Source organism: Haemorhous mexicanus, chromosome 15, assembly GCF_027477595.1.
Source record: "Haemorhous mexicanus isolate bHaeMex1 chromosome 15, bHaeMex1.pri, whole genome shotgun sequence".
Classification (NCBI taxonomy): domain Eukaryota; kingdom Metazoa; phylum Chordata; class Aves; order Passeriformes; family Fringillidae; genus Haemorhous; species Haemorhous mexicanus.
This window is the reverse complement of record NC_082355.1, coordinates 2,182,758-2,200,741: the sequence shown is the minus strand read 5'-3', so window position 1 is coordinate 2,200,741 and position 17,984 is coordinate 2,182,758. Positions and strand designations below refer to the sequence as shown.

Genomic DNA, 17,984 nt, shown 5'->3' with positions numbered 1-17,984 from the left:
TGCTAGGGAAGAAAAAGCAGGCACCATATGCAATGTAGCTCTTGCTCTAGCTCAAAAATGCCGAACTCTGGGAGAGAATTCGTCCCACCAAACGCCCACTAAGCACATTTTTTAAATCTGGTTTCTCAGCCTTTCGGGAAAGGAGAAGCAAAATCTTCTTGCCTGCTGGAACTGGGCCCCATTTCATGAAATTAAATGGCTAAGGAGGAAAAAAAAAAAAAGATATCCAAGGCAAAGATGCTATTCTCAACAAAGGAAACAGTATATGCAACAGCTTCTGCAGCATTCCTGCAACATGATGTCTTTCCCTGCAGAGTCTCAGTCAGGAATTGATTGTCTGAGCAGAGAATTGCTCGATTCAGGCAGGCTTAGGGCACACTTCATGAAGTGTTTGCTGAAAGGATGAAGAGCTGGGCATGTGTGTGTTTAAATCTATAATCGTGGCTTGTTCTGCCCCAGAGAGGACAGCTGAGGTTGGGCTCTTTGTCCCTGGGGTTGGGCTCTCCGGGCTGGGGATGAAGGCAGCAGTGCCCAGCACGGGGTCAGGATGGATGGAGGGACACCCTGTGACAAAGGGGAGGTGGCATTGCTGGCAGAGCTGCAGCTCCCAGAGGAGGAGCAGCGCTCCTGCTGCCCTGATGGGCTCTCACCTGAGGGGGAGTCAGTGAGTGCCTCTCGTTTGGGTTCTCTTTTATCCCAGGTGTTTTTCCAGGCGCTGTGTGGGTTGTGTCTGAACTCCTGGGGGGTTTGGTGGCACTGCTGCTGTGAGTTGTCCCTGCCACCCCAGCCCTTGCTGCCCTCCTGCTCAGGGGTGCTCTGCTGATTGGGCTGCTTTGGCTGGAATTTGGGTGAACTTTGCCCCGCTCTGGGGGGTTCTGGAGGGGGGTGGGAGCTGGCACCAACCTCAGAGCTGAGAGGTGCTGCAGAAGGGCCCTGCAAGGAGCTGTGCTGGGACCAGGGGTCCTCTGGGAGATGCTGAGCAGGGAGGGGAGGAGCCAGGCAGTGGCCTTGGGGCAGCAGAAATGATGCTCTGCATGTCCCCCTCCTTGGGGCAAACCTGGACCCCTCAGCCCCAAACCTGTTTTCTGTCAGCTGAGGCTGTGCCAGGAGGGAATCTCTTCTAGGAAAACCCCCAGAGAAAAGCTGTGAGACCAGCCAGGAATCCCTGCAGTGCCCAAATGTGAACCCACAGCCAAGGCTGAGGGACATCCTGAGCATCTCGTGCTGCTTTGGGTGCCCTCCATAAATCCTGTGGGTGTCCAGGCAGATATCACCGTGCCTCTGTGTCCCTGGCTCACCCCATGGGCATTTTTCCTCAGAGGTGACACGCTGGGGACAGTCCCTGTGTGGCCCTGGCATGGCAGGTCCAGCTGGGCAGAGCTGCAGGGTTTTGGTGGGCTCTGCTCTGCCCCTGGCCCGTGAGAAGCTGTCCCCCAGCCCCTCAGGCAGTGCCTTTGTGCCTGGGAGGGGCACAGGAGCACGGGCATCGCCTGGGCACAGAGCTTCTTGCTTATAAATTAACTGCAAGTCACCAAGGGTCAGCTCCTTTTTGCTCTATTGTGCATGAAAAGTTCAGGAAGGTCGAGCAAAGAGTGAGAGATGGTTTTCTCCTGGAGAGTTTTCTGCCTATCCAGTTGCCCTGTGCCCTCTCTTAGTGCTTCATTTCAAGGGAATAACTCCTAAGTAGAGACTTAAGAAGTTGGTCCCATTTTTAGGAGGTGACAGAGGCAGTAAATGCAGGATTTGTCTTGGTTTGGTTTGGTTTGGTTTTCCCATGAGCTCCTAAAATGTAAAATATTATCAACTGCTGCATTTCCAAGTGGCCTTTCAGTCATTGCCCTGCCTGGGGAAATCAGTAACAGGTGAAAGAGCTGGAAGCAGGGGCAGATGAGCTCCTCTGTTTGTGTTTCTCACTTGTCATCTGCTCCCCAAAGAGCTCCCAGAGGTCAAACAATTCTGTCTGCCTGCTTTGTCTGCCACTGAGAGCTTTCCTGGGAAAAGCTGGGCTTTAGGCAGCCCCAGCCCTGGTTTTCTCCCCCAGATGCCTCCCAATTCTGACAGATTTGCCTTGGCTGCTTTTCACAGGGCTCAGGAGAAACCCTCCTGCCAGCAAATGTGGGGGGTTTGTTTTGTTTTTTTTCTTTCTTTGTCATCTCTTCCTCAGAATTTTCTTCTTCCTTCTGGGGAGGATTTCTCAGTCTCCCAGAATTCGTCATGTGGTGTTTGTGTCTCATGAAATGCACCCTCCTGGCTTGTGGGAATGCTGCTGCCTCTGATCCCAGAGCTGGGGCTGTGGGAGTGGGGCAAGGCAGATGTCAGGGGTTCAGGGGTGGATTTGGGAATGGGGCAGAGGCTGATCAGGGATAAAGGGGTGGGAATGGGGCAAGGCAGATGTCAGGGATTCAGGGGTGGATTTGGGAATGGGGCAGAGGTAGATCAGGGATAAAGGGGTGGGAATGGGGCAAGGCAGATGTCAGGGATTCAGGAATTCAGGGGTTCAGGGATGGGTTTGGGAATGGGGCAGAGGCAGATCAGGGATTCAGGGATGGATTTGGGAATGGGGCAGAGGTAGATCAGGGATAAAGGGGTGGGAATGGGGCAAGGCAGATGTCAGGGATTCAGGGATTCAGGGATGGATTTGGGAATGGTGCAGAGGCTGATCAGGGATAAGGGGGTGGGAATGGGGCAAGGCAGATGTCAGGGATTCAGGAATTCAGGGATTCAGGGATGGCTTTGGGAATGGTGCAGAGGCAGATCATGGGTTCAGGGATGGATTTGGGAATAGTGCAAGGCAGATGTCAGGGATTCAGGGATGAATTTGGGAATGGGGCAGAGGCAGATCAGGGATAAAGGGGTGGGAATGGGGCAAGGCAGATGTCAGGGATTCAGGAATTCAGGGATGGGTTTGGGAATGGGGCAGAGGCAGATCAGGGATTCAGGGATGGATTTGGGAATGGGGCAGAGGCAGATCAGGGATTCAGGGATGGATTTGGGAATAGTGCAAGGCAGATGTCAGGAATTCAGGGATTCAGGGATTCAGGGATGGGTTTGGGAATGGGGCAAGGCAGATGTAAGGGATTCAGGAATTCAGGGATTCAGGGGTGGATTTGGGAATGCTGCAAGGCAGATCAGGGATGGCTTTGGGAATGGGGCAGAGGCAGATCATGGGTTCAGGGATGGATTTGGGAATAGTGCAAGGCAGATGTCAGGGATTCAGGAATTCAGGGATTCAGGGGTGGATTTGGGAATGGGGCAGAGGCAGATCATGGGTTCAGGGATGGATTTGGGAATAGTGCAAGGCAGATCAGGGATTCAGGGATGGCTTTGGGAATGGGCTCCAGCTCCCCTGCCTGCCCAGTGCCCCTTGGCTAAACATGGGTCAGTCTGTATTTCCCAGAAGCACAGGGAGTGGAAAGCCAGGGGGGCTCAGGGGTAACCCTGGCAGATGTTGCACTCTGGGTTTGTTTGTTTGGGCCTCCAGAGCAGGCTCTGATCCCAAGCTTTTCCTCTCTGGGGAAGCTGATTCCGGAGCTTTAGGCCAGCCTGAAGTGTGAGTGTCCCCAGCTCCTGGGTCACACACACTTCCACTTCCCCTGTGGTGGCTGCTCATCACCACAGGGACACTGGGAGCCTCCCCAGGGAGAAGGGGAAGGGGAGAGGAGTTTCCCCAAGTGTTTCATTTATTTATTTTATCAATATTTGTCAGAAACAATGCTCGTTTTCCAGAGAGTCGCAGGTTGCAAATCTCCAGGTTTCCTGTTAGGAATTCCTATTCACCACCTGAAAATCCTTGTCCCCAGTCAGCCTGGCACTGGTACCCAGCACCCCGGGGCTGGATCCAGCCCTTCCCAAGATCAGCCTGTTGCACTGAAAGCCCTTCTGCTTTCCTTGCCTTGCTGAAATAACAATTTGCTTTTACATAATGTTCCTAAAACCTCCTGGGTGAGCGTTAGCTGACCCTGCTGAAGGCTCAGGCCTGTTCCTGCTCTGCAGATGAAGGAAGGAGGGCAGGAGGAGGGCACCAAATTTCTGAAGGTCACACAGCAAAGCAGGAGCAGAGCTCGGGCTGCAGTTCCCTCCTGCTCCTTCCCTCCCGCTCCAGGCACTGGCACACAGCACTGAGAGTCCAAATTAAGAGATTATAATGCATAATCCACACTGGTGTGCCAAGAATTCTCTAAATCATATTACACTGTCACATAAAATGATGACTCATTTGGTAACACAGCCCACAACCAGTTCCTTTATGTTAAAATTACGTGGACAAGACTGGATTTAAAAAGAAGAAGGAGAGCTTGTTGTGTGTGTAGTGAATGCTGAGTTATAGATGCTTTCATGGATGTTATTTTGGCTGATGCTGAAGGAGCATTTGTGAGCCTGTTTGTTGACAGTGGTGCTGGGACCAGAGATGCTGACATCCCACTAACAATAATAGGAACTGCCTCTGTTTGTTTCTAAATTGGAATTTCTTCCTTCCATGGGCCCAGCCCACCCTCCACCCCCACAGGAGGAAAGGGCACTGCTCTGGGGCTGGCAAGGGAGCATCTCCCAGCAGGGCTGGAGCTTCTGGGCTGCAGGGATGGCCCTTGGGCCATCGTGGCCAGGAGCCCCTCTCCTCCCCACACCCTGGGAAGGTGGAGAGAAAGCACCTTTGTTTATCTAAAGCATGGAGGGTGTGGAATTAGCCCAGTTACACTCTTCCCAGGAAAAGGTGCTGTCCCCAAGTCTCCCCTTTGCTGCCTCTGCTCTCCTTGTTCCTCCCTGCATCATCATCCTCGCTGCCAGCCCAGCTCCTGCCCTTGCTGGCAGCCTCTGCTGCTGTTTGGGGACTGTCATTATCCTTCCCAAAGCCACTTGGGACGTGGCTGTGAGTGACACTGAGCTGTGCTGTGGTTTCACCATTTCCTTTTCCTCTCTCTGCCTGGGCTTTAATTCCTGCAGCTGAGGAATCCGTGGCCAAATCCCTTTCTGCCAGGAATGCCCACACGTTCCTCAGCTCAGAGCTGCTCTGGCATCTTGTCAGAGGTGGCTTCTGCATCCCCTGTGTGGCTGGCACATGTCACAGCCTGCACCCTGAGCAGAGAACCCTGCCAGGGCGGGTGCTCGCTGCTCCTCTGGACATCTGACCACAAAATCCATCCATCCATCCCTGCAGGCTTCCCTTGCCTGGCTGCACCACCTCCTGTGGGTCAGCTCTGGCCCAGCAGCACTCTGCCCTATCTTCCACAAAGTGTGGTTTAATGTCCCACAAAATCCATCCATCCATCCCTGCAGGCTTCCCTTGCCTGGCTGCACCACCTCCTGTGGGTCAGCTCTGGCCCAGCAGCACTCTGCCCTATCTTCCACAGTGTGGTTTAATGTCCCACTTTTGGGTGAATAAGCCAAATCTCCAGCAGGCTCTGAGGGCAAGGATCAGGAAACAGCTTCAGCCTCTGCGTAGTCAAGGCCGGTTCAAGAAGCTCTTTGCAGGATTTTCCTACTGTTGTGCTGGAAGCTCCTGCTTCCCTTCATTTCTTAGAGGGGAAAAAAAGAGTCAGAACCAGTTTGGGAGTGTGACCTGTGGAGACCCTGAGCATCCTGTGCTGGGAGCAGGGGAGGGCAGGAATTGCTGTCAGCAGTCGGGAGGCGTGGGTGGCAGGAGGGCTTTGTGTGGTGCTGCAGGATGCTCTGTACATGCATCCCTCCTAAACAAATACCTCTTTAAGTGTGTGTGATGGGAATTCAGCTTTTTTTTTCCTTTTTTTTTTTTTTTCTCCACTCATCTCCAAGTAGGAGAGAGGCTTATTAGTACTCTCCTTCCATAGGCAAGATGCGGAGGCTGGGAAGTTGTGAGACGAGTTACATTTGCTCTGATCAGGCAAATCTGCTCTCTCCTGGACAGTCCCTTCAGCCAGAAGGAGGAGGAAAGAAAGCACAAGGTGCTGGCAGGAGCTCTAGGGAAGCTCACAGAACCACCCAGCACAGCCAGGGAAATGAACTCGTGTCAGGAGGAAGGAATTGTTTCCATGCTGAATAAGCACCTGTTGAGGAAAATGTGATGAATGTCACTGATGTGCACTCAGAGGAGCTGCACTCTCTTGGCCGTGGTGCTGTTTGCAAGCTGGAGGGGCATTTTAGGCTGGGACAGTCCCCTGGTGTCTTTTTTAGGGCATTTTCCATCTGCAGCCTCTGAGAATTCCCAGGGAGCTCCTGCTAAGCAGGGGAGGGAAGGGAGGCTTCAGGGTGAGGTGTGATGGAAGGGAAGGAGGTTTGGGCAGCCACAGAGCTCCAGGCAGATGGAGCTGGAAGAGAAATGGATGCTCTGAGCATCTCCTCAGATTTAGTCACAGAGCAAGGAAAGGATCCAGAGCTGAGGGTGCAGGGTGTGAAACGGGAGCAGCTGGCAGTGCCCGGGCTGTGCAGCAGGGCTGGGCACAGCTCTGCCAGCAGGAATCTGCTCTTCGGGAAGCACAGGTAACTCTGGGAGCTGCCCAGGATTTCCCTGTGAAGGGGACCGAGCTGGCCAGTTGGAGAGTGGAGGAGCAGAGCTGTGTTTGCAGAGGCAGCCGGGAGCGGGGCTCTGCTGGCCAGGGAAGGTGATCCCACCCTGAACTGGGATCTGGGACAGAGGAGACTCCCCTGGAGGGCAGGAGGGCTCCCTGCCCCACAGACAGACGGATTTCTCAGGGTTTTATCTCGCTGTTGCTGGAAGAGCCGAGCCTGTCATTATTTACTGCCATCTGTTAGAGACACGAGTGGCAGCTGCTCCCAGTGATACCTTACAGCTCACAGCGGCTTTCAGCCCCCAAAACTCGAGCCCCCGGGGGATTTACAAAGACAATGAAACCCATCTGATGCCGTAAGGAGAGTTACTCGTCGGCTGGTAACAATCAGAGGAAATTTAGCCGTTCCTTGTAAGCTATTTGCATCTCTGGAACATTACATTTATACAAACATGTTTATATCCCTGCTACTATTTCCCTCTCTGAGAGGCCTGGCCTGTGTGGGTGCTCAGAGGAGGGTTTGTGTCAGATTCCTGTCTGCGACAAACCTCAAGTGGAATTCATCACATTTTTGATTCAGGAAGAAATTTGTCTCTCTTTTCCTTTTTTTTTTGGTCCATTTTGAAAGGCCTGGGTACACACCCTGCACAGTGAGATTTAGAAGTGATTGCAGTGAGCTGGGAAGCAGCTGTCTGACATCAGTGGGATACAGAAAGCCTCCCAAAGACTTTTTCCTTTGCATAACATTATCCTGATCAGACTCCACTGATCCCACTAAGATGAATTTGTTCTGGAGAGCAATAGAAAATGCAGAGGGAGAAGCCACTAAAATGTGGGCAGCTAAAAGTGTCCAGTCCTGCAAGCTGGATCCAGCTCGGTTTTGTGGCTGCTCCAGAGCTCTGCTCCCCATGGCCAAGCTGTGACCTTGCACAAATCCCCTGGGTTCTTTGTGGCCTGGTTTCATCCCTCATGAAATAAGGATATTGTCACTCACTTTATCTGCAAAACGGTTTGAGGTCTAGTGGTGAAAATTGCTGGGCAGGAGCTTAGGTGAGATTACAGTTTTGTATTTCTGGGAGTGCAGAGAGCAGAGCAGATGCCAGCTGTGTGTGTGCCTGGCCAGCGAGGGCAGGCAGGGAAGGGGATTTCTTCAGAGGCACACAGAGGAAATTGCTCAGGTGTGTTGTGATCAAAAGTTATCAAAACTTGCTGGAGCAAAAAGAATCTTAAAATGCTAATGAGCTTTTGTCTGTGGAGCCTTGCTTGGGGCAGTTTCTGCTTTTCTCCAGGCTGACTTTGCAGTGCTGCTCAGGTCCTGCTCAGTGCCCAGTCCTGGCTCTCTTTTCCTCTCTCTTTCTGGGGAGGGTGAAAATCCTCCTCGCTGAACCATTCCCCAGGAATGCTTTGCATTGTAAGAAGTTATTTTAACAAACTCTCAATTTTTACAATGCCAAGAGCAGGAGCACTGGTTGCACTCCTGCAGGCAACCCCCGTGTCCCAAGGATGTGCATTTCCATTTTATTGTCTTCTATTTTTACCCCGTTTTGGGGAGGAGGAAGGGCCGGGCCGCCCTTGGGACGGGCACTGTGTGGGCTGGTGTGGCCGGGGTGTGGCAGGAGGGACAGGGACAGGGAGGTGGCACCCAGCCCGCACATGGCACACACATGAGCAGCCCCCGGCTGTGCGGAACCGGCTGCTGCCGCCGGCTTTGAAGGCGAACTGGAGCCCTAAAATAACAAGTGCCACTCCCTGCTGAGGGAAAGCAGCCGCGATTAGCGAAGCCTCCCGTTGCCCGCTGTCTGGTGACACCAGGACTTTCCCCTCTGTGACAAGAGGGTGACATTGCCGCCCTCCCCTTGTCCCCGAAGAGGAGCACTGGGCTCCTGCTGCCCTCTGACAGCTCCTGCAGCAAAGGGAGTGGGAGACATGTGCTAACCTAAGGAGACAGCAGATGGGTGCAGGCGCTTTTAAGAACAGCTGCTGGTGTCTCACTCAATAATCCCATTTTTAACAAATCCCTATGATAGCGAAAAAATGCTGGAAATTGGGTTTTTCTGTCCTCTCTCATCTCTCGAGCCATACTTGACCTGTTCAACATGATCTAGGGATTAAAGGCTTGTTATTTTAGCTTCTCTATAATAGATCAGAGGCTGATCTCTGTCGGGCTATTGAGCTACTATTCCTTGGCTCTCCCCCTCTTCCCACTTTTCCTTTTGTGTCCCAGGTTCTGTGACAGTCCAGGGATGTGACTCCTGCTAGGGGACACTTTTGCCCAACCCTGTGCCATCAGCCCAAGGTGCTGCCTGCAGAACATTTTGGAACTCTGAGGCTCCCAATTCTAAAGTCTTAAAACTCTGGAAGCTGGGCAGGGAGGGAAGGCTTGGCAGCCTCACTTGTCAGCATCGTCACCCCTCGGGCCAGGAGGAGGGAGGGGTGGGGAGGGAGCCTTGCTCTGCTCCGGGGGGGCTCCAGCCGTGTTTTTCTGTCTGAGATCCGAAGGAGGGAAGCTGTGGAGCCGATGTTGTCGGTGCTGAGCTGTCGGCTGTGGGCTGAGGTGTCCTTCGTCACCGCGGTACCGCCGTGCTTCAAACTAATCACGCCTTTGCCGACACAACACTGCTGCTAATTCCCTCGGCTCCCAGGTGGGGAAGCCGTGTCACCGAGATGCAAAGTGGCTTATCCAAGGTCACCGCAAGGAAATGGCACGGAGAGGGAGAGAGCTCAGGTTTATCGGCTCCCAGTGCTCCCCAGTGCAGCTGGTGCCCTTCGGGAAGGTGTTGCTGATGGACAGGTGTGCTTGTGCCACGGGAGAAAGAGGATTTTTGATTCTTTTTTTTTCCCCTAGGAGGGAGAGGCACGTCTGTCGGGGGTCTCTGGGGGCTCCGGGGGAGAGCCGGGCCCGTGTTTGCCCAAATCCCCGGCTGGCAGCTCCTCCGACAGGTGCCAGTGGGTGCGGCCCGGAGAGCACATCCCCGGAATGGCACCGGGACAGGGATGGGGGCAGAGCGGGACATCCCGGAGAGACAGCGGGACAGGGATGGGGGCAGAGCGGGACACCCCCGGAATGGCACCGGGACAGGGATGGGGGCAGAGCGGGACATCCCGGAGAGACACCGGGACAGGGATGGGGGCAGAGCGGGACATCCCGGAGAGACAGCGGGACAGGGATGGGGGCAGAGCGGGACACCCCCGGAATGGCACCGGGACAGGGATGGGGGCAGAGCGGGACACCCCCGGAATGGCACCGAGACAGGGATGGGGGCAGAGCGGGACATCCCGGAGAGACACCGGGACAGGGATGGGGGCAGAGCGGGACATCCCGGAGAGACAGCGGGACAGGGATGGGGGCAGAGCGGGACACCCCCGGAATGGCACCGGGACAGGGATGGGGGCAGAGCGGGACACCCCCGGAATGGCACCGAGACAGGGATGGGGGCAGAGTGGGATATCCCGGAGAGACACCGAGACAGGGATGGGGGCAGAGCGGGATATCCCGGAGAGACACCGAGACAGGGGTGGGGGCAGAGCGGGATATCCCGGAGAGACACCGGGGCAGGGACGGGGGGTAGAGCGGGACATCCCGGAGAGACACCGGGGCAGGAGCAGCGATGGGGGCAGAGCGGCACACCCCCGGAATGGCACCGGGACAGGGATGAGGGCAGAGCGGCACACCCCCGGAATGGCACCGGGACAGGGATGGGGGCAGAGCGGGACATCCCGGAGAGGCACCGGGGCAGGAGCAGCGATGGGGGCAGAGCGGCGGCATCCGCGGCCCGGGCGGGGCGGCTCCGCGGGGCGGGGCGGGGGCGGGCGCGGAGCGGCGGCGGGAGGCGGGCGCTGTCCATGGCCCTGCGGAGCTCCGGGCGGCCCCGGGCTCCGCCGCGCCGCCGAGCGAGCGAGCGATGGGCAACACGGTGCACAAGACGCTGGCAGGTACCGGCGGGGGCGCGGGGCTGCGGGCGGGGGGCGCGTCCTGCCCCGGGGATGCTGCGGGCGAGCGGCGCCGGCTGTGCCGCCCCTCCCCGGTCCGAGGCTCCCCGGGAGAAGCCGGGCGTGCCGGCAATGCCCGGAGAAGCCGAGCGTGCCGGCAATGCCCGGAGAAGCCGGGCGTTTCTGGGGTTTTTCCGATCCGCTCGCTGCCGGCGATGCGAGGCGGGCGGGGATGCTGAGCGCGGGGTGAAGCGGGGCTGATCCCGCAGCTGGAGCGGCGCTTCCCAGCCCTCGCTGCCAGTCCTTGCAGGGGATTTCTGCTTCATTTCCCCTTCTCGTTGTATTTTTTTTTAATACAACTTTTTAATGGGGAGAGACGTTAGTTGTTCGGAGTGGCCGGGTGAAAACTGCAGTGAGGTCTGAAATGCTCGGTGGGCTGCCCTGGCTTTCAAACTGCCTTCTTAGCCAATTCTGCACTTAGACAAGAGATGTACAGATTCTTTTCCTTTGCAAGTTCGTAACTGTGGGGCTCTCTCCCCCCTCGGGGAATCTGTGCATAATAAAAGCAGTCGGTCTCTATAGAATCAACAGTGTTGAATTACTGAGCCTTTGCCAGGCTGTATCTTCAGCTACTTTGCTTTTCTTCTCTTTTCTGCTCTTGCAGAGCTCCTGCATTGCATCCTTTGTACTTCAGGCTCCCATAAATAAAAAGGGTATTATTAAACTTATTTAAAGAAGCAGGAGGACCTATTGAACACATACACGTCTGCCTGTAATCAGCCAGGGAGCTGAATATAGAAATAAAGAGAGGAATAGATTAGCATTTGGATGTGCCATATATTGTCTTTGCAAAGAGAGGGTGCCTGGGACCTTCAGGGCACAAAAGGAAGCTGCTAAGCTCGTGGTTTAGCTATGAAGCAGCGATTAGATTTCTGTTTGCATCTCCTCTCGTTCTCTATTACATTTAAATGGGACATTAGCTCCTCTCACAATAAGGAAGTTTTCATTTTTTCAATACTTCACCAACTGGCAAATAAAGGCACCGTGAGGAGTGCATGACCTTGGAGGAAATTTCTTTTGCGGGTCGGCTTTTCAGCTGGGGGCACATGCAAAAAAACCTGGGAGGGGGAAAAAAAAAAGCCATGGAAACATCTTTGGGTCAGCAGAGGTTACCCCGGTCAGGCTGGAACTTCTCGAAGGAAAAATATCTGTACCTGCTGGGCCGTGGATTCTTGCTGAGAGCTCTGTTGCAGAAGGCTGGGAGTTGTACCAGCCCTTCTGCCTGGTGCTAGAACAGTCTCTCCTGAGCAGCCTCCACATGCTCAGCCCTCCACACGTGAATTTAAAAAAAGGGATGACATCAGCTGCACCGCAGCTCCGCGATTCAGGACTTCCTCGCGGTGCTTTCAAAAGGAGTTGTTAAAGAGGAAAAGTTTGATGGGGGGGGAAAAAAGAAGGCTTGATTTATGGAGACCTCCCAGCTCAATCGTTTGTTCTGGTGGCCTAGAAAATCTCGGTCGTGTCCCTCCAGGTGGAGGCTGTCTGGGAGGATTGCTCCGCTGGGGATGGTCCATTTGCAAACATTTGTCAAATTGCGCAAGGCAAAGCTATGCAGGACACTCGAATGCCTCTGCCGAGGGCTGGATGATGCTGGAAATGTGTCTTTTCCCCGAATTCAGTTTGCCTTTTACAGGAGTAATGACAGCCCAAAGGAGCTGTTAACCTGTGGCTGCAGAGGAGCTTTTGGATGTTTGCAGTTTGGAAGTTTATGAATGTTATGAATGTCTTTTGTCGGGTTGGACCCCATTCAGCAATTTTTCATGTGAAATTGAATTTTGGATGGATTGTTTGTCTTTCATTATCCAAATGGCATTGCGGAGGGAAGCAGGTTTAGAACTGTTCTTGGAACAGTCCTTTTGAAAATTAGAAAGTTTTTCCGGAAGACTGAATGCTTGGATGAAGTCCTATTTATAAATGTGAAGGCTGTTTAGAATTACTCAAAGATAATCAGTCAGAATAAAGTCTTTCCTTTTCTTGGTCCAAAATGCACCTCTGTCTTCACCCTGCAGACTGAGCAAGGCACTTTCACTCTCATTGTGACAAACAGAGGAATTGTTCTCTGTCCCATGGGCTGAAGAAACTTCTTAAAAAACCCCAAACAATCGAACAGAACATCTTCAAACTGAAATTTGTGCTGAATTGATTCAGTGCAGAATCACTTTGGTCGTTTTGTTCACCATAAACAGCTTAAGGCAGAAAAAGCCTTTTCAATGCCATCAAATGTAGAGGGAATGTGGAGGGACCTGGCTCCTGGAAAAGCCAAGCAAGCAGCAATTCAGGTTTTATACAGAAATGGCAATACTTTTCTCAAAGAGCAGAGTTCAATTTTAAATCCTGTTGGAGAATCTCATTTTTATACCCGGCTTTGTCCAAATGTGCTCGAACAAACCGTTCCTGTTGCATCTCGAAACCCTCGGCCAGCCTCATCCGCCTCTCTGCACATTTCCGCGGAGCGATGCAAGAGCACACGCCATCGGGGCCGGAGGAATTCGAGCAGGGAGCTCGGGAGCCTCGTGTTTGCCAAGCATCCGATGCTTAGCACGCAGTGGGCCCAGGCTGTGTCAGATTAGCAGCGAGGTTCCGAGCGGAGCGGCGCCCAAACGAGTGGTGAGGCTGTGGCTGATAGAGGCACTCCTGAGGAGGGGCATGCCAAGGGAAGGGAGCTGGGATGTGTCAGATGCGCTTAACAACAGGCCTGAGGTGCTGCTGGAAGTGTCTGTTCTCTGGGGGACGGCTAAATGACACCCGACACACGCGGGTGCTGCCCCGGAGCCCTCGGGATGGGGATGCTCCGGGAGCAGCTCCCGCATCTCCCGCAGGAGCAGCTCCGGCACAGGCTGGGCATGGATGTCGCTGTTTCCCTGCTCCCCTCGCCTCCCTGCCCATGGCCCGAGGTGATTTGCGGGCAGGTGGGTGAGGCACGAGTTGGTTTTTGAGGCACAGTGTTGTCCTGGCTCCTGCAGGTGATGGGCAGCGCCTGGGCTGGCCTGCAGAGCGGGCTGGGAGCTGCTGGGTCTGTGGGATTTGTGGCTCTGTGCCTGGTTTTCTGCAGGGAATCGCTCTGGAGGTGGGGTGAGATAGGCAGGGAGCAGCATAGAGCACCCTGGTGTCATGGATGGGGCTCCTTTCTCCATGGGGGCTCCTTCTGCAGGCACACCCAGGGCTCAGGAAAGGGTTAATAACCAGTGGGAGCCGGGACGCAGCAGGGCAGGCTTGGGAGAGGGGAAAATTCCTGTGATCCAGGGAAAGCCTTGTGAGGAGCAGTGTCTGGGACCCCGTGGTGACAGGGGAAGGTGGGCAGCTGCTGGGACACAGCAGGCAGCCAGCAGCCCAGGCACGAGTGAAGGACTTTGCACTTGGGATCCAGCTGTTGGTCCTGACCCAAATAGGGGCATTGGTATTTAACAAAGGAGCCAAATTCCCTTTTTAGAATCTGGCTGGGATCTGATTGCTGTGCTTCTCCCACAGCCTTCCTCACAACTGTGAGGAATACCAAGTATGAGTGGCATTTGTGTCTGGTAAACACGAGGGAGAATGGGGCTTGTTCTGGCACAAGTGACTTCGGTGCAAGAAATGATTTTGTATTCTTAAGGAAAAGGCTTCTGATCCTTGAACCACCCCCAACAAGGCAGAAATCCCAAGTTTAGACCTTCACCAGGCTGGTGCTCCCATCTGCCAGGCCAAACAGGGATGGTTAGAGGGTCCTGGTTATGGCAGAGCAGCAGGAATTTACAGCACGGGGGTTAAAAAAGACATTTCTGTGTATGCCTTTCCAAAATACTGATTCAGTTCTCCTCTAAGAAATGAGGAGCGAAGTCCATGCAGTGGGAAAAGATCTCTCTGCCTTTTCCAGGGGCTAAAACCTCACTTGAAGGAGCACTTTTGTTTAGATTTGTTTTCTGGTCCCTCCTCCTTCAGCTGCTAGTGATGCACTGTGGGAGGAGTTCTTGTTATTGTCAGGAGTTCAGTAAATTGTTTGATTTGGCTCCAGTCTGACTTCAAGAAAACTACAAAAAAACCACTTCAGGTTGTTCTGGTTTGAGTGAAAAAGGTGCCTGTTCAGACCAGTTTTTGGTTTGGGTTTGGTTCAGTGCTGATCAACAGGGACTGCAGGTGTTAATCCAGCCCAACTTTGCCTGTTTTTCTGCATCCTTCAGGCTGGGAGTTGAGGTTCTGAGAGTCTGTCACTGATTTTGATGACTCCTTGTGTGACCTTTGAGCAAGTGGCTTTATCACAGGGTTGCTTTGAATGTAAGGAAGGTAGGAAACCCTGGCTCACATGGGGGTACAAGAGTTAATTAATTATGAAGCATCTCCTGGAAGAAGGTCACAGAAGTGAAAAAAAAAAAAAAAAAAAAAAAAGAAAAAAAAAAGATTAATTCACTGCTTTCTTAGCAGCCTGCTGCTTTTCCACTCTTCTGAAGGAAACCTGTGAGGCTGCTCAGCCTTCTGTGGGATTTAGAGCTGGAGCAGGTGGACTGTGCACTGAGGGCTCTCTTTAACCACTGTCCATGCCCCAAACTGTGCTGCAGCCAACTGGCACAATTAATTCAGCCTTTGGCACCTCGGCTCTGGGGGCTGGAGGAACAACTGTGCTCCGATCCAGGCAGGCATCACCTCCCAGGCTGGTGTTAAATGGAGCTGTGTCGTGCCCCGTGGCCCACGGGCTGTCACACACGCTGTGCCAAGTGTGTCATTAAAGCCAGAGCTTTCCCTGCTCTCCACTGGGTACTGCTGGGCAGGTGCCCTCTCTCTTTTTTTAAAATTTTAATTATTTATGCTCCAGAGGGGAATTGCTTTGCTGGGAATCCTGGCAAGCAGCGCTTTCCCCACTTTTATTTCTTTTTATTTCTTTGGATAATTGCTGCAGGCCAGGAGGAGCTGTGTGTGTCAGCAGCTCAGCTTCCTGCAGAGGCTGAAAATCCCACCCCAGGGTCTGTCTGTGGAGGCCAAAAACCCTCGGAGAGCCCTCCCTGCAGGCAGAGGAAATCGCAGCTCCCCAGCCCGTTCTCATCTGACAGCCTGTGCAAGTGCTCAAGGTGTTCAAGGTGTTTAACTGCAGGCAGGCAGGTCTGGATGTGCGGGCATTCGTGTTTGCTTGACAGGGGAAGGATGAGTCACTGCCAGCCTTGTGCCGGGTTTCTCTGCTCTCCCGGTCCTGCTGAGGATCCTCTCGGTGTCACATCCCTGCCTTTTCCATCAGGAATGCGGATCAGCCCCTCTGAGCTCCGGGAATTTCACCTCCGAGCTCCTGGGGCTGCGGAGCTGCTCCGGGGGCAGCCGTGTCCTGCCGCAGGGTTTGCCTTGAAAGGAAACATTTTCCTCCTCGGCAGCATCCCGCTGTTTACAGAGCCCATCCGAGCTCCTTGGCTGCTAAATTAGGAGCAGCCTTTCCTGAGGTGGGGCTGCACGTCCCCGTGATGGATGGGGTGGGCTCGGGAGAGGAGCAGGGAGGGACATGGGCACAGGCAGGCACAGGAGAGCCCTCTGAGGAGCTGCTGGCTGGGCTGGCTTCGTGTGCTGCACCATGAGATTCCCTGGAACACACCAGGTCCCACCTGGAGGGGGTGTGGGATCCTCCAGCTCTTCCTCTGCCTTTCCTTGGGGAATGGATTTGGACGGTGGTGTGAGTTAGAACATCTGTGTTGTCTCAGCCTCCTCGTGAGGCTGGAAATAGAATAAAAGTTTTGGAAATGCCCCTCAGCTACCCCATCTCCGAGTCAAAAAAGGGTGTAATGACACATTTCCATGTCATTACCCCGTGTTTCTCTCCCTTCCCCTGCCCAGGGCAGTTTTTGGGAGCCCTTTGGAGTCCTGTGCCCTGCACAGCAGCCAAACCTCGGGGCTGACTCACCACCTGCACCTTCCCCGCTCCTCAGGAGCTCCTGGGCCACTTCTGGGACTCCCTGGCACCCAAATTCTCCAGACTTATCCAGAGGCAGAGGTGCCCAGGAGTGGGGAAGGGCTGTGGGGAAGGGCCTGGCTCCGTGGCACATCTCAGGGAAGTTCCTCTGCCTGCAGCAGCTGCAGGAAGTTTTGCTGGAGGAGGATTTCCATACTTTGTTCTGTCCTCTCATCCAGGCAGCCTCTCCACCCTTGTCTGGTGTCACTGGCCTGTGTCCTGGAGGGGACAGAGCCTGGGCCAGTGGTTTTTGGTGCCCTTAGTGAGGTTCTACCCCTTCTCCTTCCCATCCCACCTCTTTCCCCAGAGGGCCAGGCCCTCCCAAGGCTCCCCCAGATAAGATCTGTGCCCATGGGAGGACTTTTTTGGTGGGAAGGAGATGCTGTTTGCTCTGTGTTCTTCCCTGTCTTGGTGATGGCTGTGTTTCTTTTCCCTGTGTATGATAAAAAGAATGAATCACTGGCCCTGAGAGAGCTTTATTTCAGCTTACCTGTGCCAGCTTTTCCCTGCAGACCTGGGTGCCCTGTTGTCTCAATTACTGAGTGCTGGAACATGAATTCCTGGTGTCTGAGCAGTTGCACTGGGGCTTTGGGGAGGAGGGAGGGAGGAGAAAGTGATTTCTTGCTTGTTAATTTGTTTTCCCCTCTGTGTCCAGGGAGATCTCCTCTGCTTTGTGTAAGCAGGGCTTGCTTTCCACCCAGGAGGTTTTTTCTCCCTGGGTTCTTTCAGACCTCTGGCAATGGAGCAGCTCAGGAATCTCCTGCTGAGAGGATCTGACCCCAGTCCTTCCCCCTTTCCAGCAAAACCATGTCTTCTTTTCCTTTCTGCTCCCTTCTGCTGTTAGGAAACCAAATCAGAAGATAAAAAATGATTTATTGCTTCAATTGGACAGGAAGATTCCTTAAAGACAAAACCATCCAACTGCACTTCAAAGCCTTCCCAGTGCAGCTGGGAAATCACATTTAGGATTTTTTTAAGAGCTGCTGATGCTTTGAGGGGAGAAGGGTGGATGGAGTTGTGTTTGTAGGGTTGTTGGCTGGATGGCTGCATGTAACAGGTTTTGTTTCTGAACTTTGCTGGTTTTACTGTGGATTTTTACATAATAATGATAATTCTGTACTTTAGGAATTCTCCTATTTTAACCATTTTCCTGTGAATGCACTCCTGATAGGAAAATGTCTAATGGTTATGTGGGAGAAATAAATAGACACATGAAAGTAAAGCTCTGGTTTTTGTTGGCTGTGTGGCAACACAGGGAAAACAATCAGTCAAGAAAGAATTCCCTCGAGCAAAAGTTCTCCATCAGGTTTCCAAATGCCAGGGAATAAAGATTTTTGATTTTTGCCCTCCTCCATAACTCAAACATGGAATCCTCCAGGCCCTGCCTGGAGAAGCCAAAGATAAAAGAGAGAATATCCCATTTGGCAGCACAAATGAAATCATTCCATTCAGGTTTATCTTGCTCTGCTCAGAGATAGCTGGCACTGTGGCACAGCTTTCCTCAGCCTGTTATCTGCTCTGGTCCCATCGGGACACCAGCTGCTCAGCTTGATGTCTTCTGGAATTTATGGAGTGCAGTTCAAAAGTTATCTCCTCAGCTTGAAAGCATA

General features: G+C 53.5%; 1 protein-coding gene across 2 annotated transcripts in view; it reads left to right on the top strand.

The window, feature by feature from the left end:
- NEURL1B (neuralized E3 ubiquitin protein ligase 1B) overlaps positions 1–17,984 on the top strand; it is a 138,374-nt gene that overhangs the window by 92,751 nt on the left and 27,639 nt on the right. The window contains exon 1 of one of the 2 annotated variants that reach the window (XM_059859975.1): positions 10,306–10,415. The exons of the other annotated variant lie outside the window; for it this stretch is intronic. Coding sequence (XP_059715958.1) covers positions 10,385–10,415 — 31 coding nt within the window. The 5' untranslated portion in view covers positions 10,306–10,384. Of the gene's footprint in view, positions 1–10,305; positions 10,416–17,984 lie in introns of those variants that run through there. 2 annotated transcript variants of the gene reach the window in all.